The sequence below is a fragment of the Convolutriloba macropyga genome, unplaced genomic scaffold, assembly GCF_964194025.1.
Source record: "Convolutriloba macropyga unplaced genomic scaffold, txConMacr16.3 SCAFFOLD_2957, whole genome shotgun sequence".
Taxonomy (NCBI): domain Eukaryota; kingdom Metazoa; phylum Xenacoelomorpha; order Acoela; family Convolutidae; genus Convolutriloba; species Convolutriloba macropyga.
The window spans coordinates 1503-25386 of NW_027452422.1; the positions used below are offsets into that span (position 1 = coordinate 1503).

The 23884-nt window shown below is 33.9% G+C and overlaps 1 protein-coding gene across 1 annotated transcript; it reads left to right on the plus strand.

The window, feature by feature from the left end:
- The first annotated feature begins 1459 nt into the window (after positions 1-1459).
- LOC142357468 (uncharacterized) lies at positions 1460-12418 on the plus strand. The gene is made up of 4 exons (XM_075409080.1): positions 1460-1466; positions 4365-5211; positions 5461-6077; positions 11727-12418. Exons 1-4 carry the CDS (start codon positions 1460-1462, stop codon positions 12416-12418), a joined length of 2163 nt encoding a protein of 720 aa, XP_075265195.1.
- The last annotated feature ends 11466 nt before the right edge of the window (positions 12419-23884 follow it).

The window sequence follows — 23884 nt, forward strand, 5'->3', positions numbered from 1 at the left end:
ATATATAAATATATATATATATATATATATATGTGTATATATGTATATATATATATATATATATATATATATATATATATATATATGTATTTATATATATATATATATATATATATATATATATATAAACGAACAATAACGGTTCCAGAGAAATTTATGCAGCACAATCACCACTTTCTTAAGATGAAAGATCACCCTATGGGATCAGATATCTCACTCTACCTAATGATGCTCCCAGTCGTCCCGTAGTTACATCATACTACTCTCAAGTAAGGAAAGCGTCCCTTTTGAAAATTTTCTTTGCAAAACCGCTGCAAACTTTTCTCAATTTTTCCAGTTCATTTAGACAATATCATAGATAGTTTGATACATTGAAACCAATCTAAAATTCTCGGAAAGTTGATTATCATAGTTGGCTGCTCTAATTTTTTCTGATAGAAAGTAAGAAAAGCTTCTATGATCAATTTAGTTGACTTTTCTTTTGTTTTTTTTCTAGAAATTTAGTTTTTCAATTGATCAGCCGAACTCTTTTCTGAAGTTCACAAGCTCAGCAGGATCTGTATATTGTCACGGAAAAATCTTCGTCACTTTAGGTGCAATTACATGCCATTTTTGGTCTGCGTAATCAGATTCTACAATTGAATAAATTTTATAACTACTTCAGTTTTTCACCCCAAAGTACAAATTATAAAAGAAACAACCAACAAAATGTTTTCGAAAAACCAATAGGCAACGTTGTCAAGTTTTTTATGCAAATCCTATAGCATAATGTGGTCTTGACAAATGGCAATGAATACAAAACGCAAACCGACGAAAAAAGTTTGCAAAAAAATTGTTGAATCTTTTTAATTAATCCTTTTCTATGAGTTTTGGACGGAATTCCAGCAAAGTCGGACGCTCCTGCAAAGTTTGTAGTGTACTAAATCATTATGTATAATTTAAGCCTGTATCATTCGTAAGATTTGACAACTTGAATTTCAGAAACATCGTTTTTTAACAAGAGAATCATTTTTCATACTTTTTAACAATTTCTAATTCTAAATTTTTTAATGCTCACTTGATCAAATTTTTTGGAAAACGTACTGGTGTTTATAGGAATGAGCTTTTAAGCTTAAGCGTTTTTTGTTCATCAACATTTGTTATTTAAAGTCTTGACAACAAACAAGGAATTTTGTCCTTTGCGGCCTCTCCATTTTGTTTTAACAAAACTCGGTGCGAGTGTACTGATCAAAAACGTATATATGAAATCAGACTTCATGCCTGATTGTTTCCCCGTTATGTCCTATTTGTTATTATTGTTTTTTAAGTACACAAAATCTTCATTGTTGTTTTTTATCGAGCAAAATGGTAATTTACCTTAAGCACACTGTATAATTTCAATTTATATTTGCACCAATTCAAACATCCTTCTTCCCAAATCATTGGAAAAAAGGGTAAGTTGCGAAGAAACAACAGAAAAATGGCAGGTAAGTGTTCAGAATCAAACAAAAACCAATGTTTCGAATCAAATTTCTTTAAGCATGTATCTAAATTTTCCAATGCAGTTGCAAACAATTTTTTTAAATAATAGTTGGTTGCAACTTTTTTTGATGCCGAAAAAAATCTAGCGGTCTTGCAGAATTAACAACTCGGAGGTTAGTTTCAGAGCAAATCAGCGCTGAATCAGTCACAAGACATTCTGTTTTTTAGGATGGCCAGTACTCTGTTCATGTCACTATTTACACTGGCCAGTCTGAATTTTTGAGTAAAATTTACTTCATGAAAAATAATATGTTCAACTTAATTCCCACCAACAAGGCTTGCTTTACATGCTATTCGAACTTCCGCGAGGGTACTTGTAACATGTTATTTGCGTAGCATGTCGTAACCACTGAGCTAATGGGTTTTGTTGTAATTGCCTACAAACCAGCTTAAAAATAAATAGTGTGTTTACTACTATGGTAATTACTAGCTATAAGCTACAAAAGTATATCATTACTCTTCTCAGGCTTAGTTTTTGGGGTATGAGTGATTTCCAGACTATACAGGATAAGTTTGACCCGCGCGAACTCCATGATCTCAATGTAATCAGACTGAAGAAATTCTGCATAAAAAAACTTAAAATATTCTTGAAATTTGCTGGTTCAGCGCTGAAAAGCTCTGCAACTCAAGTCCGGGAACACTTTTTTGTTTTTGGTATAAATTGTTTTGTGAATGTAGAATCGATTTTTTGTGATTAATTCTCTCTCTTCATTTTTTGCAATTCAATTTTTTTGCAGTTCAATTTTTTTAGCTGAGCTTTTTTATGATCTGTATTTGAAAACAAAGGAATTAGGTTTTTAGAAAAAAAAACAATTTCCTTAAAGTAAGATGTTGAAACTTTGAAACATTAATTTTACGCTGAGCTGGACTCAAATATAACTTTGGTAAATTTCTAGGGAAATACAAACTCATAGGAGAAAAACGTGACATTTTTTCCACAGCACGCAATTGCATATATTTTCAGTTCATCTATCGTTTTTCATAAGAATGACCTGCCAGCCTTCCCCGTCAAGAACTTCTATACTGTTTTTTAAGGAAACGCTTTACTAAAATAAGATAACTTTTTCTCAGTGATTATCATATGCTAGATTATCATATCATCTAGCCTCCTTCTCATTTGAAAAAAATATGAGAAATATCGACGAGTTTTTACTGAAAGTTTTCAAAGTTTATGATTTATTCTCCAACTCCGTTTTCTTAAGCTGAAACAAGAGACAGACTCAAAAACTTAACTGTTAGAAAAGTTTACTTCAAAAAAAAGTTCCGTTGTAAATTTTTTTCAGTCCGAACTTATATTTACTTGAAAGTTCTGTCTTAATAACTCGGTTATTAGAAACAACTAGTTAAACTATAGCAAACTATATAGTCTAAATGTTGATTAATTTTTACGTCGCTGACTGCGCATAAACGATGTCAATGTGCCCTAGCTGTAGTCAAAAAGGAAACCGGAATTGTCCTTTCTGTCGCCCCGCTGATTGGATAAGATAAAGGGTTCTCAAATATTTGGTTGTTGTCCCTTTCATTTTACGAAGAAAATTGCATTACCAGTTCTGTTTGGTTCACATCAAGAAACAAGGGGGAATTTACTACGCTGCCCAGGTCTAGGAGCAGACTCATGAAAAGACCTTAAAAAATTAGTGGAGAGGGGCAAAATTTACTATACTTACACGGTGCAGCAACTAGTTAAAAACCAGCTGAAGCTTTTTCATGGGTCCGGCTACAGCTTTTTCATAAACAAATTAGAGTCAAGCAAGGTCTTTTAATTTATCCACCATTAGGCACTTCGTAACCAACAAAGTTGAGTTAAGGTCTTTTCATGAGTCCACTATCAATCTTCTCATGAGTCCACTATAAGTTTACTCTTTTCAAAAATCGGAATTTTCAACACCGGAGCAAGACTAAGCAGCTTGTTACCAGAGGAGTCCAACTTAACAAACATTTAGAAAACTGCCAAAAGACTTTTGTCAACTCTTAAGATAAAGCAGTTATGGTAGCTGAAACATATTGCCATATTTTTTTCCAATGAAACCAGGTAGGTCAAATGTAACAGTTCTTTTCACCTTGGCTATGACAAAAAATAAAGCGTTGTTCAGTTTATTTTCCCTTCCAAAATTATGAACCTCATTTTTCAAAAACATTAAAGGTTTTTCAGGGATTTGTGGTATATATTTGTGGTATCAAAGATCTAGTGGCATACATGTGGACTACATTATAAGCAACAATGAGAAAAAGAGTCGCCAATTTTTGTGGCAAAAAAGGAGACTCATAAAAATAATAATGGTGGACCCTTGAGAAGACCTTAACTTGACTTTATTGGTTATGAAAAGACTAATGGTGGACACAATAAAACACATAAACTCGACTTTGATGGTTATGGAAAAACTGATCTTGGACACATGAAAACATTTTAACTCGACTTTGTTGGTTATGAAAAGACTGATGATTGGCCCATGAAAAGACCTTGCTCGACTTTAACTGGCTATGAAAATATTCTTCTTTTTATATTCTTTTTTGCAAACATTGGGTCGAGCTAATGTTTTTTGAGGAAATTTTCTTTCGAGTTAGTCTTTTGTGAAAAATCTGTGTCGATCTTAAGTCCAGGGTGCCTTAAACTTTAGCTAAAATCTTTTCATAGCTCAAGCTGAGTCGAGTATGGTCTTTTAGAAGTAGATTTTGAGCGAGCATGTTCTTTTCATAAGACGGTAACAAGACCTGGGTGATAAAAAGTATTATTATTGTATCTCTACATTTAACATTTGAAACATGCTTACGCAAAATTATTAAAAACGGAGAGAGCATCATTACAATTGTGATTCATTCAATGAAAAATTTATATTTTTTAGATCCTGAACCATCAACTCGTGAAGATTGGGAGACATTAAAAAGAGGGCCGAAAGGTTTCGAGCTCGTTGACAATGTACGCGGAAATGGACGGAAGAAACTTTTGGTGATTGGAAAAACGGGTACAGGCAAAAGCACCCTTTGTAACGTAATAGCTGGTCTATACCCCAATTCTGATTGCTTCCCAGTGTCAGGCGCAGCTGAGTCTTGCACTAAAACAACCCAGTTAGGCAACATTCTGTTTAACGGAGACAGAGAACGGCCTATCAGTATAATTGATACTTTTGGCTTCAGTGATCCAGGCAACCATGAAGACGTTGGTGTTATTTCAGATTTGGTCATCAAATTGAGAGAGAATTGTGATTATGTGAACCTTTTCGCGATTGTGGTCAATGGGCAAAACCCGCGTCTCGATGGCTCTCTGGTTGGAATGATCAGCATTTTTGAGGAAATGTTTGGAAACCAATTTTGGAAACAAGTTGTCGTCATATTTTCTCGTTTGACGATGGACGAAAGTAATGTGGCCCGTAGGGCAAGAAGTAGTAAGATGACAGATGCAGAAATGGCCGAAAAATACCTCAAAAGTGTAGAAAAAAGATTTCCCAACGGAAATGGGCTCAAATATCTGCTTATGGATGCTTGTTATCTAGTTGATAACCAAGACGAGAAAGAGTGTTTCGACAAATCCCTTTCAGCTTTATGGGATTTGTTGGAAAAAGCACCACGATTAGAAACTGAGTCAGTCCAACGAGTCGAAACAGAATATGACAAACTGAAAGAAATGATTGCCCATCAACGCACACAAATGCTGGAGGATAAAGAATTGAGGCAGAGAGATAAGGAAGAGAGGTAATAATATTCTTCTTTCGTTTTTTTTTAAATTCTCTTCTGGACGGTGAAGTGGTGAAGCACTAAAGCACTAGAAACTTTATGATAACACAGAAATAAAAAAAATTCTATCTTCAGAAAAAAAGTTTTCTTTTTATGGCAATATTTTTTCCAACATTGTATGCAATTTTTTTGCTGTAATTAATTAGTTTCATGTGCTCAAGATTTTTGACTTTCTTTTTTTGTACTTTTCTTGGATACTTTTTTCAGAGAAAAATATCGCAACTTGATGAAACAAGAGAATGAGAGAGAAAGGGAGCAAGAACGAAAAGAATGGTTGAAAGAGTGGGAAGAAATGAAAGAACGCCACCGACAAGAACAACAAGATCTCCTCAAGTCTCAAAAGTCAGTATTAGAACTTCAACTTAAGTTGGAGCTTAACGAAAAAGACCAGGAACAGGAAAAATTAAGAGACAATCAGCAGAAAAACTATGAAGCCACACAAGAAAAGTTCGAGAAGCAATTGAAGAGTCTACAGGACCAGCATGAGGCACTAACGAAGCAATTTCAACAGCAAGGAGATACTGACCAAAAGCTTCGCCAGCAAATTGAAACTCTTGAAAGGCAACAACAGACTTTGACAAATACTCACGACAAAGAGAAAGAGAAACTTAAAACAGATTACAAGGCAAAAATTTATGCATTGGAAAAAGAGAAGAAAAAGATTTCTAATGATTTTGCGCAACGAAGCAAAACGCTTCAGGAGGAAATAGAAAAACTGAAATCTCAGACTGAATTTCAAATGACAGCAAAGCAGTTGAACGAATTAGAAGAGCGAGCCAAACAGAGGGAGATATCGCTCAAGAAATCGTCAACTACAATAAGAAGTAAGCCGAGATTTTTTTAACGGAAAAGGTGTTGTTGAAATTTTCTTATTACAGCAGTCCACAGATTAAGTTATTTGGTGCTTCTGAGAGTACAAAAAATTTATATTTTCGTTAGGGAACTTATTTAAGCGGTTAAAATTTATATTTGTTTTATACACCTCTTGCGCTCTTTGTACCTGTAATCAAACGAATTAAGTGCGAAAAACAGTTTTTTATAACCCTGAAAAACGTCGAAATGTTATGACTGAAAACTATTGGTTCTCCGGTTAATTAGGATTTAAAAGTGAAAAATTTTCATTGTAATAGTTTGTGAAGGGAAATCGGATTTATATATTGTCAAAAGATACCCTCTTTATGTTTTTGAGACTGATTTATCAACTTGATTGGTCTTCTTGGAGTCAAGTTGCTTTTATAAACTAACAGGTTTAAGTTGACAAGATAAAGAAAAGCAGCCAAATATGCAAAAAAATGTCAATTCTTCTGATATTTTTATCCCTAGCTATTCAAAAATCCACTGCGTGCACGCACATTTATAGATTCTGTTTTCATTTTAAAAATTTCTTTAAATCTTCAATTATATCAAAGTTTTTGTTCAAAAATTTTGAGTGGGGGCAACACAACCATAAGGTACCTTCTCTTCAAATTAACATGAATATAATTCGTCCAACTGCTATCGAGAATTATTTCACTAACGTTATTTTTCCAATCTTTCTCACAGTAAAAAAAAAAACAAAGAAATGACACAAATTTCATAGAAACTTTTCTAAACTGAAGGTTTTTCTTCTTGATTTTTGTTTTGAAATTATTTAAATAAATAAATTGAGACTTTTAAAGCGATACAGATAATTTGTAATTAATCTTCCCAAATTTATCTAGACATTCAATTACAGAATTAAAACCATTCTTCCTGTTGAGAGCTAGCCTTCTATTTGTTGAAGACGAAAAACTGCATTTTTTAAATTTTGATACACTTGAGATATTTGAAGTGGAATCAGCATTTGACTTCTTTTTAACATGAGACCAATTTTTCATAGTTGATCCTTATTGAGGCGGAAACAAATTGTATGGAACAAATTCCTTGTACAAAACCAAGTTGTTTTTCTAATATAGATGACAGAAGAGATAATTTGAACAACATTGGTGAATTACAAATTATGAATTCAGAAGCAGAAAAAAATTTTGAGATCTCAAATCTCTTACATATCGTAAGTAGTAAAAAAAATTAAAGCGGCTATTTCCACTGGGCTGCAAACAAATGAGCCGGTTGTTATCTCAATACGAAGCCTATAAGTGCATTCTCAGCTATACGGATCATGAATTCTCATGTTTATTTTAAACTGACAATCAATTCAATGCCACGAAGATACAGATCCTGATGTAACACAATAATAAAATTTGCGTGCGCAACGAAAGCGAGGCCACCAACAACTTTGAAAGCAGTTTTCTCCTATCAAAAAAATTACAATTCTTATTAATTTTTTTTTACAATAAAAAGAGCCTCAGAATGTTGATCAGGATTTTCATCGTTATTGAATTATGCCTACGCGTAACAAGGTATCTGGTTTTTTGCCAGGTTTTTTAAATGTTTAGATTGTGTTGAGAAGAACAAATTAGTACTAAAACATCTTTGTTGATTTATATGGCTTGCAGTGAACAAATTTACCGGAACCGCAGCCATTTTCAGACAAAACCCAATGTTCTGAACATAATACCTTGATAATATCCTAATCAAGTGATTGCAAAGGGTAATCGAAGAAAAAATTGTATTTGTTATTAAAACATTCTCTAAAGGAAAAAAAATAAGTTATACTGTACAAGAACCGCTGATCAGGCATAACATGATGAAACGATAACCTAATTGAAAAATATTTTTCAAAAAATAAAAGCAACCATAGCAATGGGAGTTTATAAACATTGAAAGTGAATGATGTAATTGATAGTAAAAACAAGTGACATAACTTTTCTCAATAAGACTTTTTGATACCCGTAATCAATTTAGATTATCGTTTTATTTATAAATATCTGTAACAAGAGGCAGTACTTTTTCTTCAAATACAATTAATGAGTTTCAGTAGTTCACTTCAAAATTTTTGAAATTGAGAAAATGGTGCTACATTTATTTACAACTCACTATCACTTTTCCGAGACTTTTTAATTGCCTAGATTTTCATTTTTTTGATGTCACAATGTATTTCACTTTTGGTTGTTTTAATGGTCTTCATCAAAAACAATTCTTACGTATTCGACGCTACTCTGTATCAAAACTTAAATTAACAATTTTGAAAAAGCTGATTCTGTTTATTTGTCCTATAAATTCTTCATGTTTTCTCTTTTATATTTCATTTTTTTGGTTTTTTTTGTAGTCTAACGTGAGCTTGTTTTTCACGCATTTCGAACGTTTTGATCAACGTTAAAAATTTCCCAAAGACATTTTGTTTTCCGATATAGGAGTTTAAAGAAAAGCAATGATTTAATTTTGTCAGTGCACTGCTATCAATGTTATTGTTTTTTTTGTGGTTTTGTTGCTTAAATGTTTTTTTTTGAAGTGTGATCCTGCTGACTGATCGCAAGAAATTCAAAAATTTTGCTAAAAGTTTTTAAATTTGACAGAAAGTACTGGTCATTGTTTAACCTAGAAAACTCTTTTCAACTGTGTCTTTTCAAGTGTGTTGGGAAGCAACAAAAAAGTATTCTAAGTTATTCTTATTTTTTCATTGATAAACAAAAACAGACGCCGGAAAAATGCTCAGCAAATAATTTGAGAATTTTCGTTGCCACTTATGAACTTCTGTTTCATGAATGATTTTATTCGGACAATAGAAAGTCACAAAGGGCAAAAAGTTCTAACTATATATCAATTGACCAGCTGTTTAGAGATAATTCTAGACAAAACCTTTCTGTCGCATTTCTAATTGACCTGATGAAGTGGTCTAATGACAAACAAGCATAAAAGTGACAATCAAACGAAATTTATACGTTTTTCAATTTTGATCACATGAAACTTTCATTCCGAATTCAAAATATATAAGATGCGTTTTTGTTTTGTTAGCAGCTTTAAGATCCCAACATAAAGTTTCAAATTTTAGGTCAAATAAAAGCTTCAGTTGAAAGTATGATATTTAAAAAACTATTGTAGTTACAACGTGTCTTCTAAGAAATCATTCTCTTAGTTCATAGAATTTGCTGAGAAAAATCTTTCCCAACAAAACTGCTGTTGGACGCTTGCAAAAAAATTGTTTCCCGAAAAAATTGTGCCATTGAAAATTTGGATCTTTTCCTTCCGTTTGTGCCCCCCCCCCCCGCGCGCTTAGTCGACGCATATTATTTGTGCCCCCCCAGACGCACCCGCCATTTTTTTACATAATGATTTACTATGTAATTGTACGTGCTCTAAAACTGGGAGTCGCATAACTTACTGGGGGGCACAAACGCGTAAAATCCGAAAAGTCATCAAAAAACGTTTTCGAAAAATGCTAAGCAAACAGATTGAGAATTCTCGTTGCCATTTCTGGACTTTTTTTCATAAATATTTTTTTCTGTCAATGGAAATGAAAACTTCTAACCATACATCATTTGATCATAGAAGTTGTTTAGAGATAATTATAGACAACATATTCCAGTCGCATCTCCATTTGACCTGATAGAGCAGTCTTGTGATGCCTAATCATAAACGAGCATAAAAATGACAACACAACGAAACTCAAACGCTCTTCACTTTTAATCACATGTAATTTTCATCCCGAATATCCGTGAATTTGATCAAAATGATATAAGAGTGTTTTTGTCTTGTTAAGAGCTTGAAGAGCCCAATTTAGAACTCCAAATTTACCGTCAATTTAAAACTTAAGTTGATGTAATTTAAAATTGATTTCTGATGCGCCTTGTTACAAAACATACTTGATTACGGATAATCTTGCTAGGATCTTGCCATGTTAAAGGGGAAATTAATGACAAGATATGCATGAACTTGCGCGTTTTTTGCATTGCTGTCAAGAAACAAGATTGCTGTCATAACGTAAAAAAAAGCATCCTACTTGTCCGAAGTCACACTGGTCCAACCAGTCGTGAATCTGAAAACAATCTGGTCACAATAAAATCTTTGAAAGAAAACTTTGAACTGTGGTTGAAATTACAATTTGCCCCACAAGAGGCTAAAATTAAGAGTCGCATTGTTTTCGTTAATGTAGTTTAGTGGTTTTTTTATGCAAAACGCAAACAATGCTTGTCCAACCAAATCTGAATCTGCAAAAAAATTTGTCAGAATATGAGTTTTGGATGAAAAAATTGTGCTGAAAGTTTCAATATTTTGGTTTCGATTTTTCGAGATGTAGGTGATATAAAATAGTCTGTTTTCTACTGAGTTTTTAGTAGTTCTCTAGTTTGTACCATCTGTATCCAGTCTTATTTGAGCCTAGATTCGGTCAAAACGGCAAACTTGCCAGAAAAATTCTCTCTCTCTCTCTCAGCAAAAAAGTCTTCTCCAGAAGTCTGCTATTTCTCAAGATGTAGGAGATATGAGTTATGTCTGTATGTCTGAAAATGGCCCATATATGATTTCTAACTAATCGTCAAACTTATCATATGTGATAACCATAACTCGTAACATGTGTACCATAAATTTTACCCATAAGTTATCAGCTTTCCCATAAAAAAGTTAACGGAAGCTTTCTTATAATAAAACGAGCCATAAATGGCAACTAACGAATCATAGCAAGATCATAGATCGAAAACAATTTATGACTTTTATGGGCCATATATAGTTCGTTTTATGGTAAGTTAGTCGAGTTAACGAGGGCAAATGACGTTCTCGTCGTCTGTTTTTTTTTCAGATAAATGTAACGACTTGGTGACATTTTGACTAATTTTAAACCTTCTTTGAAACTTCACACTAAAACATCTGTTTAGTTTAGAGTCTTTTTTTCTTTGAAAATTTCGAATCATAGGAGATATACGCGTTCTCCCCGAAAATATGATATGACAGACAAATATGTAAATGCTTGATGGACTGTTTGGAGAATTTGTGTGAGATGGGGGATGTTAAATTGATATGGCTTAAGAAATTGTTACTATATTCTGCTAAATAATTGCGAGTTGAGACTTCTAAGCCTCTAATTGGGCAATTTATTGGGAAATAAGAATTCCTTATCTCTGATTGGGCAGTTAGTTTTAGTGGACTGTGGAGTGCACAAGAACACTTTTCATCTGGTTCAGATTGTCAGTTATTCAATTCAGTTATCTCTTTTGTCTATTCCCTAGTTTAAACTTAATGTCAAATTTGCAATTATTTATAAAAAAAGTTTGCAAACTTTGTAAAATAATGCATCAATTTTACAAATATTTGCAAAGAAGTCTGAATATTTGTGTCCCTTATCGTAATTAGTTGGCGGTGTAGGGTGATTTTACCAAACATAGCGTTTACAAGGTGTTCTTTAAACATTTTTCAATAGGATTCAACAATCTCCGATAATTGGTTAGGAAAATAACCCACATTGCCAAATTAAGCAGAGCTCGACCGGAACGAACTCGGCAGATCGTTTGCAAATATTATTTTGCAACTTTTTTCATATTTGACCTTGTGAAGAGATAATTTGCAACTTATTGCAAATTGGGCATTAGTTTCGAACTAGGGTTGTTAGTTGTGTGTTGTAGATGGATGGAGGAAAAAAGCTTATGACGAATTCATCAACACAGAAGGGTATCATTCAAACAAGTGTCGTCCAACTTATGGCATGCTGAAGAGAGAGTACTCTGACAGTCACTGGAGTGTGTTTGTAATTCTACAGAGGATCAGAAATGGCATAGGAGACAATGAGTATAGTGTAATGAGTAATGGAGGGGGTGAGGCTATGGAGAGAGGGTGGGAGGAAGAGGCTACATGGAGAGATTTAGTTGGAAAAGAGCGTCGCTGGACTCTGTACATCTGGAGGGCACTAAAGTCACACTACGACAGTAAGTTGAGAAAAGGAACATATGAAGAGGAGAAAAAAGTGTACGAGATCATTTATAGACTGAATGAGAAAGAGAGGAGAGAATTGGAGTCATTCTCAGATGAAAAGAAGAAAAAATTTAAGTGGAGTTGTGAGAGATTAAGAGTTGAATTGATACAACAGATGAACGGCACACCACAACTCAACAATTGGAAACATATACTTGTATCTGTTTATGCATTTTGTTATTCCCCACAGCTTTATTCAGTCTTTTTTCTTTTTCTGGTATTTATGTTTATATATGTTTCCAATCATGAGATCGTGTCACCGCCATTCAAAAGAAAATTAGGTAAGATAACCAGTGAGTGTGAAAACTTTTGTAAGATAAGCGGTGAATGCGGTGAAATTAAATAAATCAGGCGATGAATACGGTGAAAACAAAATTATTGTCTGGTAGCGGAGAAATTCTATAATTCCACGCCTGAATTTAGCGGTTAAATTACATAATTTCATCGCATTGAAAAATAGTGTCCAAAATATGGGAGATAAGTGGCGAACGCGGTGAAATTACATAATTTCATCGCTTAACTTAGTGGTGAAATTAAATAAATTCACTGCTTAGAAAATGCTTCAAATTGTTTTTTGTCCCACCAAGTTAGGATACATTTATCAAAGGTGCAAAAAATTTACGATTACTCATAAAGATATATGACTAATCACGATTTATCATATATCTTTCAAAAACTTTTTTAGGCGGTGAAGTTATGCAATTTTACCACTAGAGTAAGTGGTGAACTTATAAAAATCACCACACTTCACCGCTAACTTATGTATTTTCACCGCTAATCATGCAAAATTTCAACGCTCATGTTTTACAGAAAGTAGACCGAATTTGATTTAAATTCAAAATATATATGAAAGAAGTTACTGAGAAGTGGCGCAGTGGAAGAAGAAGTGGCTGATATGCAGGAGGTGAGAGGTTCGAATACGTGTAAGTGTGGAAAATTTTAGTAATCTGTGAAAGGTGGTAAATTTATGTAAATTCACCGCTTAATCTAGCGTGGAAATTGATTAATTTCACCGCGTTCCACCGCAAAATATTTTACAAAATTTGTGATGAAAAAACTTTTTACTGCTTATCTTACATATTTTTCCAATTTCTCCTCGACCCGGGCCCAAATTTTGAGTAAAGAAACATCTTCAACCCAGACCCAACAATCTTCAAACCCACTTCAAAGTGTTTAGCTTGAGGAACACCTAATTTGCTCTACACATAGCATCACAGTTAGCATAATTCAAATTTCTTTCACCAGAATTATTTTACAAATAGAAGCAACAATTGAAACTTAGGAGAGCTCCATTTTAAAACAAGAAACTAGTGTTTGAATATCTATAAGCAGTTTTGATATTTCCTGGTTCAATTTCCATGAGGAACCGTGACTTTTCCCTGGAAGTGCAACTGATAAACTGAAACCCATTAAAACAAACAATATGCCCGGCAGCATCGCCTCACAATAAAATTTCAGGATCTTCAATTAAATTGCAGAACAATTATTTGCATATTCTGGTCAAAATCTATTGTCAGACCTTGTAAAATCTTATCTTTCATGGTTTATCGTAAGTCACAAAAACCAATACGCTAAAAAGTTCAAAAAATGAGAATCTTTTCTTAGACTTAAACGTAAATACCACTTTTTTGTTTCCTTGTATGTTAATCTTCAGTTTCGTCTGATCCAAATACTTTTTACGTAAACGAAGCTCAACAAAACTGAAACATAAAGGTAATGAGAGTGATCTATTTTTAAAAAATATTTAAAAAAAAAAACTGGATTCAGAGTAAAAAGATTTTTTAAGCTTGATTCTTTTCTACAAATGCTCATAATCGGTCTTCCTCCAAATCAATGCAATCAATCAAATAAATCGCAACAATAGAGATACAGCAAGGAAGCGGAGAATAACTGTGTATCCTTACTGAAGCTACAAAAAGTTGTCTTTGAGTGATCGTAGAAAACATTGATTCGTCACAGCCGAATTAATCACATTAGAGTCTGCTTTGCTTGGTTCGAGTGTCGTGCTAACTAAAACAAATCTCAATCAGAACGAATTTTTAAATAAATTTGAACAAAATCTATTGCACTTCCTTCTGTAAAATTATTCAAAAGACAAAAGGTTCACGACAAAAAAAACAGTTTGGTACCTTGGTTTTTCCATAGATACAAAACGAGCTTCAAAGTTCAGGATCAGTTTTTGCTTAAAATTTGAGCCTAGAAAATTATAACTGTGTAGCAAAGACATAGGACAATAGCACAATAAGATTTTGATCGAAGGCATTGCTACAAAAATTGACATGGAAAAAAGACAAATATTTAGTTCGAATAATAAATTATAAGCTCAATTTTTAAGCTACTGAAGCTTTCCGATAAAAATTGCAGCCTAAGAGATTTCAACGTTTACGAGCTATTAAAAACTAATTGAAGTAAAAGTATGGTAAAAACGAAAAAACAACAAAAAAACGAGATTTTGATGTTAATGTATACGAATAACGTGAAAGCAGGGAGAAAATGTACAAAACATCAAGGCGCCTTGGAAGAAAAGGGCATCAGTTTTATTACTAATAGAGCTGATGAAAAGTTTCGGAAAATTTTTTAATTTACCACTATTTACTGCAGACAGAATTGACAGCATCAGAATAAAAATTTTGCTAATCATTTTGGTGAAATTTTCATTGTTTTTGCCAATAGTTCTTGACTTTTATTTCTCCATTCTGACTACACAGCTCTCCTTAGTAATTCTACTTCATCTTCGAAAACGGACCTAAAACTTCAGCGGGAATGAAAATTATGCGGTAAAGAAACATTGCCTTTTTTGTTCTCTCATAATTTAAACAATAATTTGATATAAACAAATATCTTTAATTTGTCTTCAGAAAAAAAAATTGCTTCTTTTTAACGAGATGCAGTATATAATATTTTTCTGATGAAGTGTCCGGAAACAAGTTGAACTCTATTTTGCTTTAATTCCATGCGTTTCCCTTTTCGTAGAGTTCCGGAAATACCTGACTTTTTTGCTCGTCTTTCGACATCAAAAATATGCACAACGTGGGTTTTCATTTAACGTTGGTAATAAGAAAAATTTGCTTTCCACTCGGAGGAAATTAAATTGATCGGCTATGAATGCAAAGTTGATATTCCATCATGATGACACTTAAATGTTCTGATATTTGAAAGATTTTTGTTTATTACAATTCAAAATATTAATCTGATTTCACTATACTACGTGAGTGTAGTAAGTTACCTCACCTAATTGCGAAATTCCTGCAATTACTCTAGTTCAGTTCTGAAATGAACTTGTCGGTCGCCCCTGTGGGGGGGGGTGCATTCAAAACTGTTGTAAGAATGTCACTACTTTTATTTCCAATAGGATGAAATTTTGTGAATTACAATTTGCAGACGAAAAATTTGAGGTACCGTAGTTGAGAAGACTAAAAGAAAACGTCAAAATTTGTAGAAAATTTTTGGAATGTTCTTCATAAGACGCAAGAAAGATTCGGTTTGTTCAGTATTTGAACGTTAGAGATCGTCGTCATAATCGGTTTTAGATGTAAAAATTTGTCGACAAATAGGATTTTTCTATTTGTTGTTTAATAAAACGTTATGATAACGTTATTGCAGAACTTTCAAAAGTAATTCTTAAATAAAAATTCTGAAAAAATCCAAAACCAGTGAAAATTCTTCTGTAGTTTGTTTAGAAAATTAAATGAACTAAAAAAGTTTCTTGGTTGTTTTTGATTTCAAAAGTAAACATGCTTGTTAAACATTGATGAGAATTCGGTTCATTATTTCACACTCAAAGAGTTTTGACAGAATTTCTTGTAGCTTGCTAGAAATAGTTTGACGGTTGTTTGGGTTTGAAACCGAACATACCGACTTCCGGACTAATCTGCGGTTAAGACACGAAAGATAAAAATTCATGATATTGCTCTCGAAAACACCAAATCTCTCTTACGTTTTAAAACGGCGTCACCAAATCTGTTTTACGCTTAAGGAAAAGACGATAACGAATTTGATTTGCGTTTAAAAAACGACGATACCGAATCTGTCTTACGTTTAAAAAAACGATACCAGATCTCTCTCACTTTTAAAAAACGACGATACCGAATCTTTTTTCACTTTAAATGCTGAACAAAAACGACGATACCTACAAAATAAGTCAGGAGAATTTTTGTCGTTTTTGGCCAGAACAAAAGGAAGATACCGACAATTTTTATATTAAAAACCAAAAATTTCGCAAATAGAGTAATGTTAACAACTGGCACAATGGTTGAGATAATGAAATCAGCTAGAAATCAAATAAAAATTATTGCAGTCATAATTGAAAACTATCGTCACAACCATTAGCAGCCAAATTACTTCATTTTTTTTCTTTTTATCCCTCCTGAAATTGACTTTTTCATTTTAAGCGCTTTTTCTGTTTAACTTAAATTAGCATCATTGCAAGAGGTCATTAACAAATCCAAATCTATTTGTTTTCACTTTCTAGAGGTAGTTATGAACTTGCCTGCTTCTCTTTGCTTTCGTTAATAATTAATTTTTAAAAAGAAAATTCAACAGCAACGAAATGTTAGTGACCTTATTTCGTTACTGTCGCTTCCATTTCTCAATTATTTCATTTCGTACAAAAGTTGGTCCTTTGTCTGTTGACGTCATGCAATGATTTTTGTTCAATAACTCAACGGATAATTGGAGAATTTTTAAACTTTCTAATTTTTTTAAACCGTCTAATTTGATAATCAAATGCAGTTTGAGATAATCAAAATTTTCAAAACACATAGATGGCTTTCAGACTTGTGTTTGAAGCGTCAGTCAGTTTTTTCTCACTTTTTTCCTGTCCTATTTAACCTGACGTATTAGCTTCGAGAACTCTGGCATCGTTTCTCAACCGGTTTGAAGCATTCAACTTTGGACCTTTTTCACCTTATCTGATAATTGCAAACTTTGAAGTGCTCTATCAGGATTTCAACCAAGTGGCAACCATGACAACTTGATTTCTGCACAAAAACAATCTTGGCAGCATATTGTCGATTTAAATTTTCAAGAAAAAATTATAGTTGTTTCTAAACGATGCTGATGAATAACTTCTGTTCTTGAACCAACCCTCCCCATCTCCCCAACGGGAGGTAAAATTTAATTAAGAACTGATTCAGATAGCTTCAATTCAGTGCTCTCTAAACCCAAAAGCAACCGACTAAACAATCTAAGCCATGTTGTTGAAAATAGTTTTTGACTTCATTGGCATACTATGAAGAAAACTTTTCTAGGTTGATGATAATAAATATTCTTGAAGAAAATAATTTGATATATTCCAGTCATTTTCATACAGAAAAATATACATTGTCATTATAACATCGTCTATTTTATACTCTGTATTAAGCATCTATTTGACTCATCTGGCTGTAGGGCGACGCCATTCATTGAAGGATTACCCCAAGTTGTCCCTTGATTGTTACACATTGCTATACACATATTGTATCATATTAGTTTCACTTTCTGTAAGCTTGAACTTCTCTTAGTAGCTGCTAAAGAGAAAGATATATAGCGCGTTACTATGCAAACAATTGCACGTGCGCCTCGGGGCGCAAAAAAATAGAAGCCCACTAAGCTTAGGGGGGACAGAAAATGTACAAATTTTCTAATAAACCAAAAGATATTGATGATGTACGAAATACACCTCATATACTGTCAAGTTTAAATTAACACTCCGAAGTGAACAAAAAAACACACAAAAAAAACAACTTCAGAGGAATCATAACAGTTCGGGAATTGTGATCAAATGCTCTTCGACGTTGTAATCATTGCTGTTTCTTGAAGCAACTGCTTTTCAAAACCAAAATGGAACTCCATGTGAAAGTAAGGAAATAAGTTTTGAAGCATGCTGTCAAAAAATCAGATCAGAAGTTTATCCGGTTACAAAACCTGTTAAAGTTCATTAATCGTAAAAGAGAGTAATTGAATTATTTGAGCAGAATTGGTTGGAGGTAATACAAAATTATGAACCCATTGTATAGAAACAAGAGTAGTAACAAAGCTATACACGTGAACTCTCTTTTTGGCTGATTTTCCTCAAACACGTCCGATCATGAGCGCAAATAGAAAGTTCTTGGCGATTATTCCTTGTATGTTAGGATTGTTGCCTGAATGTGTATTAGACTTACCTTAACTCCATATTGAAGTACACAGGTTTAACTCTTTCGTTTATAAGGGATCTTTAATCAAGCGCGTGGAGAAAAATGTTTGTATACCTGACTTCCCTTTACTCAATTTTGAAACAGACAGGTTTAATTCCCTCGTTTATAAAAGATATTTACTCAAACTCCGCGGCTCGAAGCTTATCATGTCTCTGAACAACTTATTCATGGATCAATGGCTCTTTATTGTTCGATTCAATATCAATGTGATGATCTTCGCGGTAATGACTCAAATCAAATATATGCTTCAAGTGTACAAGATGATGGTATACGTTATAAGTTTCAATTTTTTAAATCAGAAAAACTGTGTCATGAAACATTAGTCCAGCTTTTTTGTCAAACAAATGCCTCATTTCTGCATCCAAACCTGTTCGGGTTTCGGTTTGACAGATTTAAAATAGCAGTACCCAGATAAGTAGTTTTATTCCACCTAATCTAACTCTGGCTAATAGGGATCTGGACTAGGTTCTCTCAAAAAATGTTGATTTTCTGAAATTCGTCCTTGTTGCAATAAAGTTTTGCTTTCTCCTCGTTTTCCACAAACACCATCTTGTAACAAAATCTCAACTTTTCCGCAGTCTTTCTGAAGCATGAATTGTTCAAGAATTTGAAAATTTTTTTCGAAAGTGCTGATACCGGTTTTGTCTCAGTTTTGGTATTCTCTTCAATATAGCACTTCAAGAAGTCACTCTGGTTGAAATTCAGAGCTTTATGTAGTTTTATTACTTGGAGCCAATGTTGACATAAAAACTTTAAAACTGAATAATGAAATGCACATTTTTGCTTTGACTGAAGCGTTTCGAGAACCTCTGGGTTTTGACTGGTCTTGTTTCACAATTATAATTGATATTGAGAAAGCATCTCAACTTCGATTTTAAACTTTTCAGCAGCGAAAGGAAAATCATTGTGACAGTTATGCAGGTCGTTGGGATAATTCAAATCCACCATCACAAAGTATTCAACATCATATTCTCAAATGTTTGCATGATATCGTCCAAAATGATGTCTGTCAATTCAAATCCTCCATTTGGCATTTTTTTCATCATTCTTCCATCGTATAGATTAACGGCATGCGGAAAGAAGTCCATACTTATTCGGCTTTCCTCATCAAAGTCATCCAATTATTTGTTGTTAGCTTTCAATTAACGATTTTTACCAATTCCATTCAATCTTCCAAGGAATGCTCTCTCGAAAAACAACAGCAAATCTAAATCAGAGAGCAAGTCAAGTTTCACTTCAGTTGTTTTTATCATTGCATCCTATGAAAAATTGAATGAATTATAATTATCATACACTTAATCCATGCACCTGATCAAGCAGTCTCCTGCATTTTTCAAACACGTCAGCCAGAAGAAGACTTCAGTTTCGAGGTACAACATGAGATATTCACCAAAGTTTTTGAAGCCAAGCAATTTTCAGACTTCGTTAGCATCCTAAACATTCTCCTGGGAAACATAAATTTGACTAGAAAGTGAGTTAGTCCACTGATCATTAGAATGAGGTAACGACTACTCAGTGAGTTTCTCAAAGCTATCACGAAAAGAGTGTGGGAAAGCGCCAATCAGATAATTGAATGTAGTCCTTCGTTTCGAGTGATATAACCAGAGTGTCAAGACTCCCCGATAGTAAACGAAAGCTATCAAGGAGACAACGTTTTTTATACTTTAGCTGGTCATCTTTGCTGTTACCAAGGAGAAAAAAGGACCAAAATGAGATGTATGTCTCACTGTTGCAAGGAATTATTGTCAAATTTTTCTCTGGACGAATTCAATTGAATTTTAGTAGATGATGACTATCATAGATACTTAGGTTATAGAATTGTGATCACATGCTATTCGACGTTGTAATCATTGTTGTTTCTTGAAGCAACTGCTTTTCAAAACCAAAATGGAGCTCAATGTAAAAGTAAGGAAGTAAGTTTGGAAGCATGCTGTCAAAAAACTAGATTAGAAGTTTACCCGGTTACAAAACTTGTTAAATTTCAATATTCGTAAAAGAGAGTAATTGAAATATTTGAGCAGAATTGATTGAGGGAATACAAAATTATGAACCCATTGGATAGAAACAAGAGTAGTAACAAGGCTATACACATGAATTCGTTTTTTGGCTGATTTTTCCCAAAACATGTCCGATCCTGCGCGTGAATGGAAAACTCTAGGCGATTATTCCCTGTATGCTAGGATTGTTGCTTGAAAATGTAATAGACTTACCTTAACTCCATATAGAAGTACACAGGTTTAACTCCTTCGTTTATAAGAGATTTTTAATCAAGCGCGTGGTGAAAAATGTTTGTATACCCAACTTCCCTTAACTCCATTTTGAAACAGACAGGTGTAATTCCCACGTTTATGAAAGATAACTACTCAAACTTCGCGGCTCCGAAGCTTATCATGTCTTTGGACAACTATTTCATGGATCAGAGGAAAAGAAACTATCATATTTTTTTATTGATGGACGGCTCGGGACTATTGTTTTCTTAATCCTTGTGAGAAGAGGAAATAAACGATATCAGGAAAAAAAAAGAACAAACAATATTGTATTGATACCAAAAATCTAATAAAAATTTATAGACACAACATTCTGTTTTAACAACTGCATTAGGTTTTATAAGCGGACCCGTTTAAAACTTCTTATCCGTCAGCACTTTGGACGTACATCCATTGGTGTCGTCTGGACATCTGCATATTTCAGGAAACTTAAAAAATGACGTGATAGGCTTATGTCATAAGATCTGAAAGGGCACAAAATTATTTGTTGTCTTTTTGTTATTTAAGTTTAAGCATAACCTCTAGGTCGCTCACTTAGGTCAAAATTTTACCTCCGACGATAAAGTCAAGTCTTCACACTGCCCAGTTTTGTTATTAATATTATTTTTATTCTTTCATCAGTAAATCTTAAATTCAGTTGCTTGTCAATCTCTCCGGTTTTGAATTGAGAATAGTTTGTGGTGGAATCGGGTCGGTATTCCACGTCGACAGAATGAAGTTATATTTGTAACCCTAATGCTTAGTAGAAGTAAAGACTGTAATTGCAAGCTACACAAAAGACGACGGATTCACACCACGAATTCAACTCTGCTAAAGTAGACACGCATTTGTCACTCAATTGCAGACTCCTACAGTAGCAGGTAACACATGGTGCAGTTAGCACCAAGAGAACGAGCCCTTCTGGTGATAGAACCTTTTTGGGAACGTCCAAAACTTTTCCCCCTGAACCAATCTACGAAGAAGTTGTGGACAACAGCACGGATCAAAGTGAGAGAGACCACAGAATTCGCAATAAACAACTTAAAAATGCGTGGCTCAAATTAAAGCAGCGGGAAAATTGTGCGACGATAGACCGTGGAAATTCTGTGATACCAAACAAAGCTGTCTCACTAATATACCTCAGTGTCGGCACAGAGGGTCGTCGGATCTTTGGTTCTCAAGAACCAACGATACAGATTGACCAAATTTCGACAAAGGATCTTTGGAATGGTTTGGATAACGTCTTCACTAAGCAAAGAGACATAACATTCGACCACTATACATTTCTAACACAAAAACAACTCAAAGGAGAGCCAGTCGAGGAGTTTTACGGATGTCTTCGAGAACTATCCCGGAACTGCGACATTGGTAGCTACGAGGAATCCATCAATCGTGACGTATTCATTGCCAACATGCAAATGAACAAATACAGGGAATGCTACTGAAAGAAACGATGTCGGCCAAAAAAGCGTTGGAAGTGGCAATAAACTTTGAAATCGGTATTCAAAACCAGGTGAAAAAATTTGGAACATCTTCATATACTGTCTCGAATGAAATCACAAAAACCTCTATTAACAGTATTCAAAATTCCTGGAATATACCTAAACTGATAACGAACTTGCTCTAAATGTGGTTACCCGAAATTGCCCGATTTTGCCCTAATTAGGGCAAACCTACAATGTACCCCATTTGTGGTAACGCTTGGTCGGCCAGTCAATGTCAGAACTGTCTAGCGCTTGGAAGGAACTGCAAACATTGTGGAAAGGCAAACCACTTTTCAAAACTCTGTCGAAAGTCGAAGATTCAAATGAAGCCAAAACCACATGTAAACAATGTCGATGACAATTCTTCTGAAGCTGCTACTATTGGTACATCTGCAACGGTAGGGGAAGAAGTGAATCAGATTGAGACTATGATGCAAAAGCATAGTATATATGATGCTAACTACAATTCTGACTACAACAACTTCGATGACAACTGTGTAGCTGCAATCTCTGATAGCAACAACATCAGGGAAGTGAAGCTTGTAAACATGCATATTCAAATCAAAAACACTGACACAAAAACTTTAGTGAAATCGGGGAGCGTGTGCACCATCATAAACAAAAGTCTAGCAAAAACTCCACCGGTCAGCAATAGGAGTGCAATAATTTTTTGTCTGTACGCTTTAAACAAGTAAAGTAGCAAGATTTTGTTTTTGTCAAAACCAAAAACAATAAATCCAACATTGTTTTGTTTTTCATTTTTGGGAACATCAGTTGAAGACATGGGAAACTCAATATTATCTGGTTTAGGCTTGTTTCAAATTTGGCTTGCTTTTGTTTGCCGGTGTTTGTTCTCCTTCCTTGGAAACAGTGGTGAAAGGACTGACTATGCAGAATATTTGTTATCATTGTTTTGAAAATTCAGGTAAAAATGATTTCTAACCAGAGCTGATGGCATGACGTAGCAATGTAACTGCTTCCTCTGATAGGCCTGAATAACTTAATTTTGACATCCAAATAATCAATTCTCTGAACAACAAATTCAGTACCACTGGTTGAAGAAATTTGGATTGAATTGTGCTTTTGGTCAATCAAATCGGAAATTTCATCTTCTGATAATTCTGTTAGTAATATTTTGACTTTGTGTTTGCACGACAGCTGACTTTGGTGTCTTCTGCTTGTTTCAACATCTGCAGAAAACAGAGAGCTGAATTTTCAAAGATCCAATATGCTATTTTTTTTCACAAACAATTTCAAGTCTTCCAAATGCTCCGTATCAAAATTAAACACATAAATTTGGTTGTCCGCTTATATCCTGAACGACTGAAAAAAATTTCATGTTTAGCCTTGAGATGCTCAATCCTGCTTTTATTTTTTTTGTAATCTCCGTGTGAGTACCATGAGCGTCCTCCTCATGTCCAGCACATGATGAGGTGTCGCCATAAATTTGTAAACAATGATTGCACTTCTGGTACGTCTGACATCCTTTAACTGATTTCAAATGCTCAATTAAGTCCCTGTTCTGAGTGAACTTCTCATTACATTGTCCGCAATCATAGCTTGCTGTTTTTTCATATTAGTTTGTACTCTTTCTCCATATGTTGCAATAACTTTTGTTTCCTGCTGTATTTCTTCGAGACTCTGTATGTCGAAACTCTTCATCTCAGACGGAATATATGCGAATAATTTCATTGTTACTAATTAGGCCTTTGAAACATTTTCTAAAGTCACCCAACCAAGGATCATTTCTAAGATACGTATATCATACAAGCAATTTGTTTTACATTGAATTTATTATTTCTGACAAAATATTCCAAAACAGTGGTTTGGAAAAAAACTTGAAGCTGATTGCTCAGCCAATTTTGATTTCTTAACCGAAAAAAGATACTAATTGAACTTTGATGAC

Bases quoted from the DNA above. Each gene is read 5' to 3' on its own strand.
- LOC142357468 (XM_075409080.1), top strand. The intron at 5,212-5,460 runs GTAATAATATTC...TACTTTTTTCAG, and splicing joins CAGAGAGATAAGGAAGAGAG to AGAAAAATATCGCAACTTGA. The intron at 6,078-11,726 runs GTAAGCCGAGAT...TGTGTGTTGTAG, and splicing joins ATCGTCAACTACAATAAGAA to ATGGATGGAGGAAAAAAGCT.